The 6,851-nt window shown below is 49.6% G+C and overlaps 1 protein-coding gene across 1 annotated transcript in view; it reads right to left on the bottom strand.

Moving 5' to 3' along the window:
- Positions 1–6,851, bottom strand: part of HYDIN (HYDIN axonemal central pair apparatus protein) — a 108,597-nt gene that overhangs the window by 83,623 nt on the left and 18,123 nt on the right. Inside the window, exons 10-12 of the mRNA XM_044433931.1 lie at positions 5,942–6,060; positions 2,799–3,022; positions 1,776–1,843 (exon numbers count right to left, since the gene is read on the bottom strand). Coding sequence (XP_044289866.1) covers positions 1,776–1,843; positions 2,799–3,022; positions 5,942–6,060 — 411 coding nt within the window. The remainder of the gene's footprint in view (positions 1–1,775; positions 1,844–2,798; positions 3,023–5,941; positions 6,061–6,851) is intronic.

Below are 6,851 nucleotides of genomic sequence, written 5' to 3'. Positions count from 1 at the left end.
TGCCTGCAGATACTATCATTTCTTAAATAAAGCATTGCTTTTCCTTCACCTACTGGCGTGTTCACTGCCTCCAAATCTGAAAAAAACCCTGCCTTTGGCAGAACACCAATCAGCATGGGAATAGCTGCAGCGTCTGGAAGAGCTGTGCAGACAGACGCTTCACCAGCATGGCCACCTGAAGATCTAGAGACCAGCACAGGGCCCGGGGGTACTCCAAACTGGACCTTTCAAGGGAGTGCAACCCCAAGCGGAACAGGCTGAATCTGCTCCCCACACCTACCTTTCTACTGGCCCTTCTTTTCTGGATTTAACCTTCTTGTGCTCACTGCCTTTAGCCTTTTCCAACTTGCCAGAGAGATGTGACAGGGCATTCCTTTTCCTTTCCCCTCTCCTGTTTTGGTGCCTGAGCTAAGTGTGCTGCAGGGGAAAGCACCAGCCTGAAGCCACACCCCACCTTCCTTTCTTAAGAATGACCCTGAGCCCCACTGGCGGCCTAGAGGCACTCATGAGGAGAGGATTAATGAGTTGTCCACATTTGAGTTAGAAAGAAACGTGGCATGTGGGGGAAGCTTGAAAGGACCTCGGCCTGGGGCTCTGAGGGCTTTGTCTGCACAAGCCTGCACTTGACACAGTATATGAGCAGGTTTTTGCTGAATTGAGGTGGCTGTGCCTTTGTTCTCACAGAATCCTCAGCTTTACCAGCTACATGGCAGGCAAGTACCACACGCCCTCTCCATGCTCAGTTTGGTCATATGCGTTTGGCAACAGGAGCGAATTCATTTTACTTTGGTTAAGAAGGGAAACAAATGCATGCATTTCCTCCTATTCAGGTTTAAAAATCCAAACACCAACAGACTTGCCTAGCCCTACTCATGGGAAATGAAGATGGGGTGGCTGGAGGCTGCCACTTTGCTTTGAAGTGATCCCAGGTATTGGTAATAAAATGTTTGAGGAAGCTAAGTGGGCGATATCTCAGCAAAAGCCTTACCAAAAAGCCCTCCCAGTCCATCCATCCAAGTGGATGGAAAAGCACCTCAGCCAGCAAAGGCCCTCCTGCTGGAGATCAGCTGAGGGGGCAGGTTCAGGGTTGGCCTGTCCAGGTATGCCAAGCTTTCAAATATACACACGATACCATGTTTAATTTGCTATCTTTCTAGATTAAAGGAAAAGAAACTTGCGATTCCTTAAGCAGTGCTTTTGTGCCCATCTGCCCCCACCTCCAGCCGTGCTTTTCTTTTCAATTTATGCACCAAAGCCAAAGAGGTGAGGGGCAAAATGAAATAGTGTGGAATGATGGAAGATGAAAGAGGAGGAGTAACGAGTCTCTTTAAACGGCACGGCAAAGGAGTGGGGAAAGGCGCCTCCGCATCAAGTGCCGGCTCGTCTTTGGTCACACCACTATTGATTTCACATTTCAGCTTCAGATCATCTTTAATGAGGCTGGGACAGAGGAGCCGGGATCGACCTCAGCACAGATATTTTCCCAATTAATGAGACGGGCGCATCGGTGAAGATGAATTTGCAGCGGAGGCAGGGAAAGAGCATCTAAGTCTACAAGGAGCACCCGCCAGAACGACGGGCCTGCAGTAAGGACCACGGCATGGCCCTTCCAGGGTGCCAAGAGCAGCCAGGTGCACACAGCAGCCAGGAACAGCCCGCAGGGGCGGTGCTTCCCAAGCAGCTGCTGGACGAGCTGCCCATGGGCCTGGCTCTGGACCAACAAGGCATCCCCAACAAGGATGCCCAGTCTGCAACACAGATATGCATGCACTTACCGAAGGAGACATCCCCAAAACTGAGGGATGGGACGTTGAAGTGAAATGTTGGTCCAATGACGCAGCCCCTGGGAGGAGGAAGGAGAGAGAGAGAGGCTGCAGGAGGAGGCGGGCACTGGCACTGCCTTCGAGAGCAAAGAGGGCTGGAGGGTTGGCAACCCCTGCCCTGGACCTGGAGGCCTGCTTTTCGCACCGTGCCTTGGCAGTGCTGTGGCGTGGCTGCCTGAGGCCCAAGGAAGGCGCCGTGTGTGATTCCTGCTTAATACAAAGCTGCCAGCTTCCCGGGGTGGAACCCATGAAAGAAAGCCAGGAAGAGCCAGGACAAGCACCCCATCTAGTGCTACTCCTTCACCTCTCCAGACTCTGTCAAGAGTAGTGGCTCCACTGCACCAGAGGGACTGGACAGCATCCACCAAAGCTTATGCCACAATAAGCATGTTCAGTCTTGAAGGTGCCGCACAAGTGGCTTCTGATCCAGGGATGGGACAAGCCCAATCAGAACCTTTCCCTCCCAGCATCTGTGGACTTACCCCTACGCTTGGCCCAGTCTAGCAAGGTGAGCAGAGCTGAGAGGGATCCACAAATGCTGACAGATGCCTGGCTGTGCAACCAGCAACTCTTTCCCATGTCACCTGCAGCCACCCGAAAGGCGGCCACGGAACGCAGCTTGCACAGAGGAGCTGCTTTCCAGGGGAGCCCCTCGCAACAGCCTGCCTTGGCATCCACGTGGCAGTTGCACCTGGCACGCAGGAGGGGCTTGATTCCTGGCCAGTGCCCTGCAAACATGGCATGTGCTTGTCCAGAACTCAAACTCTAGGCCAAGTCCAGGGAGCTGAGCCCAGGGAATCCAAGACATTCCCACCCTGGACGGATTCTGCACGCATCCCTATTCTGATCTCACTAGAACGTTATGGAATGCAAGCATCAGTTCGCAAAGAAAACTGGGATTCTCGAAACAGCAGTTTTAACAGCCAGTGGTGCAACCAGTACACAAAACGGTTGTCCCCACAGTATTCTGCTCACCGGATCACTAAGGTCACAGGCTGAGGAGAGCCATTCACACTGAATTTGAACTCTTCAAGGAAATGTCCCAGGATGGTGGAGCTGAAGGTGATCTGAATGGCCTGGTGGCTGCCCGGCTCCACGATCCCTTCGCTTGGCTGGAAGTTAAAGCAGGAGCCCAGCGCCGTGGATGGCCACATCAGGTCGAAGAGGGCATCGATGGCTCCCTGGTTGGACAGGATGGCCTGCAAGAGGGAAAGGACAAAGTGGGGACAGGGAAGAACAAGCCAGGTCTCCGAGCCGCAACTGACTTTAATTCCCAGCTACATCTGGTGGCTCTGCTTGGAGCTGAAGAAAACCCCTCCATTCAGAACAGCAAGCATGACCAGCCTTGCCCTCAGTAAAGCCAGTGCAGTTTCGGCACAGCTGCAGGAAACACACGCCCCGCACTGCCCGCAGAGGCTTTAGACATGAATACAGGGGGATGCGCAGCGTGCAAGGGTTGCTTTGTTTGGAGAGATGCGCTGGCATTTGGTAACGTAATATTTGGATTCATTGATGAATTGAGGATTAGACATAGCCCAAGACTTAGAGGACTATACATAGCCTAAGTCCAGTGCTCAAACATCAGCTCACCAGAGAACAAACCCAGAATGCTGTTCTCTTACCAAGGCCAGACTTAGCCTTCCCTCTCCAGCCTCTCTTGGGCTGGGCCCACACAACACGACATCCAGTCCCAGCAATAAGCCATGGTGGTTCAGTTCTTTTGCCTGGTGCCTGCGATGAGCCTGACGGCCACCTGGTCTCATTATGAGTACTTCGTTCCCCTCTTCCTCCCCATGCATTTCTCCAGGCACCGTCCCAGGGACACTGGGAAGAGCCATCGCCTTTCTCCGGCAGCCGCAATCACCAGCTGGTTTCAGCTCAGCACAGCCGCCAGAGGGAGCGCAATGTGGAGGACGGGGTCTGATCAGCAGGAGGTGGTGCCCAGAGGATGGTGCAGCACCACCGAGAGCATGGCTGGTTCCTGCCTCCAGCATTTGCCTTCCTTGTTAGAGGCAAGAGAGTAGTGGGAGCCCACCTATTGTCCTTATGGACCAGCGAATTATGAGTGGGTGGTAAACATCAGTGGAACAAGTGTGAGGTGTGCATAGTTCGGTGGACTACACAGGAGGGCTGGTGCTGGCCACAGCTTTTCTGACATCATGACAGGGCCTAACAAAGCTAACCTATGACTTATTTTGAAAGTTTGCTGATGGCGAACATGGGCTACCTTTGCTTTTTGTATAATGTGGATAATATTCAAACATTAAGCAGCAAGGAGTGACACTGGAGGAAGAAGATTTTAAACTACCTGAAGTTGGGATATACGAGGGTAATTCTTTGAGGCTCTGTCCTCACATGCTACCCCATTTGGCTTCTATTGCCCTTTGAGTAAGGGATGCAGGTTAGTAACAGAGCATCAAAAATAAGTTCTAGTTTTAATAGAGGCACAGATAATAAGTGAGCAAATGTAGGACAAAGTCCAGGAAATCACCAGCATGGTTAATACACAGAGTCAAGAAAGTGATTAGAAGTGGGCAGGAGGCAACAGGATGGCATTCAATGTGGATAAGCGCAAGGTCTTGCACTTGGGGCATAGGAATGGGTGTCATAAGTACAGGTTAGGGGACAAGTGGCTGGAGAGCAGCACTTGTGAAAGGGACCTCGGGGTGCTGGTTGACTGCAGGCTGAATGTAAGTCAGTAGTGTGATGCGGTAGTCAAGAGGGCGAACGCCACCCTTGGTTGCATAGCCAGAAGTGTGGCTTCTAGATCAAGAGAGGGATTACAACCACTCTATACGACTCTGGTGCGCCCACAACTGGAGTATTGTGTTCAGTTTTGGGCCCCTCATTACAGGAAGGACATAGCCAGGTTAAAGTCAGTGCAGCGTAGGGCCACAAGGTTGGTGGCCGGTTTGCAGGGGATGGGGTATGAGGCGAGACTGAGGGAACTGGGTCTCTTCAGCTTGGAGAAGAGGAGACTCAGGGGGGATCTGTTGGCGACATACAGGTATGTGAGGGGATGTCACACGGAGGTGGGTAGAGACCTGTTCTCCCCTGCAGAGGAAGGCAGGACATGCTCCAACGGAGCAAAGCTCAGGGAACCAGGGTTCCATTTAGATGCCAGGAAGCACTTCCTGACAGTTAGGACCTCAAGGGTATGGAATGGGCTTCCACGGGAGGTGGTTGAGGCCCATCAGAGAAGGTGTTCAAAGATAGGCTAGACATGCACATGGTGGGCATGTCATGGGTGGAGCTGGCTGGAGCTGGGGGTCAGACTAGATGGCCCAGGAGACCCCTTCTGACTCGCTCTGTTTCTATGTTTCTATTAGAGGGAAGAAAGCTTCCTAAAATGGAAGTCTTGCTCAAATGAAAAAGACAGAAAGGACCACAAGCTTGAACAAGGGATATGCAAGTGGCCAATCAGAGAAACAATTTGAGGAGCACATTGCTAACAATAAAGAATTATTTGAATGTATCAAAAGAAAGAAAGCATCTAAGGAATATTGGAAGATAATGGAATCCTAGAATTCTCAAAGAAATCAAACATGAAATTGCTGAACTTCTTACCAAAATGTTTACTATGTTCCTAAAATCAGCCTTTGTACCAGAGGACTGGAGAATGGTCAGAGTAACACCAATTTTTAGAAAAGGATTCTGGGGGAACTGAGAAATTAGAGGTCAGCTAGCTCAACATCTGTTCTGGGTACACTCCTTGAAAGCACTATTAAAGATAGAAGCAATAAGCTCATGGAGGGATAAGCCCCGCTGAGAAAAAAAAAATCAACATGGCTTCCACAGTTCTTCCCAGGCCTTTTAAAATGATCTTTAACTGCTGCTTACCTTATGCTACACTGTAAAATAATCTCCGCATTTAGCTACTCAGTTCAGCTCCTTTAAATGCTGAATTTTGTTGATGCTTTCAAACCAATACTTTTTAATGTGTTTTATTACTGGTTTTTGTCATTGGTTTTATTGTTTTCAACAGTGTCCCTAGAATATCAGCCACAGGGTAACTCATAAAATAGATAAATAACCCCCCCCCACACACACACACACACACACACCAGCTCTGCCACAGAAGGAAGGACACAGTTTTGATCCACAATAACAGGCCTCACCTCATAACTGTGGACTGATCCAACAAAAATTTTCCCAACGTCCAACTGGTCAAAGTTGAAAGACAGTTTGGGGGCCATGGCCTCTCCCTTGATGCGCAGAGGGAGTCTGGTCTCTCGGCCTGTAAAGACAATGTCCCGTCTTCAGGATACTGATCGCAAAGCCTAACACATGAAAAGTGTATCTTACTTGACAGATAAAAGAGAAAGAATAGTTTGGGTCTTGCTCAGGAACATTTTGCACAAGTTGCAGTGCCCTCAGAAGTGGAAGCCGGTGGGGCGCAGGGATTAGCGTGCTGGACTGCGACTTGGGAAATCCAGGCGTTAGTCCCCACTTGACCATGAGGCTCCCTGGGTGAGTTTGGGCCAGTGAATGTCAGCATAACCTACCTCACAATGTTGTTGTAAGGATAAAGTACAGAGAAAAAGGAGACTTATGTAAGCCAATGTGGATTCCTTGAAGGAAAAAAGGCAGGGTGTAAATAAATAAATGCATTTATTTTGAAATATGGATGAAAATGGAAGGTTGGACTACCCATCCAGTGCATGAAGTGTAGATAAATGATGCAGACACAACACATGGCTTATAATACACTATTTAAAATTACAGCTCAAAATACACTAATAAAAACATTGCAACTAATTATAACTACAAGCCAGAGAAAGCCTGCTTAAGGAAGTGCATTTTCAGCAGGTTTTAAAACAGATTTAAAAGGTTTCCTGCCTTAAAATTGCCTGGTCGAAGGAAGCCCAGAAGTAGGGATCACCACTGAGAAGGCCCACGTCTGCAATATTACACACAGGCACTCTGTTTGTCAAAGAGTGGCCAGCAAGGCTTTCTCCAAAGATCTTAAAAGCTGAGTGTGTGTATATATAAGGGTAAGCAGTTTGCTAGATAACTTGGTCCCAAGAG

The sequence above is a fragment of the Varanus komodoensis genome, unplaced genomic scaffold (genome assembly GCF_004798865.1).
Source record: "Varanus komodoensis strain SLA01 unplaced genomic scaffold, ASM479886v1 scaffold27, whole genome shotgun sequence".
NCBI classification, from domain to species: domain Eukaryota; kingdom Metazoa; phylum Chordata; class Lepidosauria; order Squamata; family Varanidae; genus Varanus; species Varanus komodoensis.
Note: the sequence above shows the minus strand (reverse complement) of the source record. Positions and strands in the feature narration are given on the sequence as shown.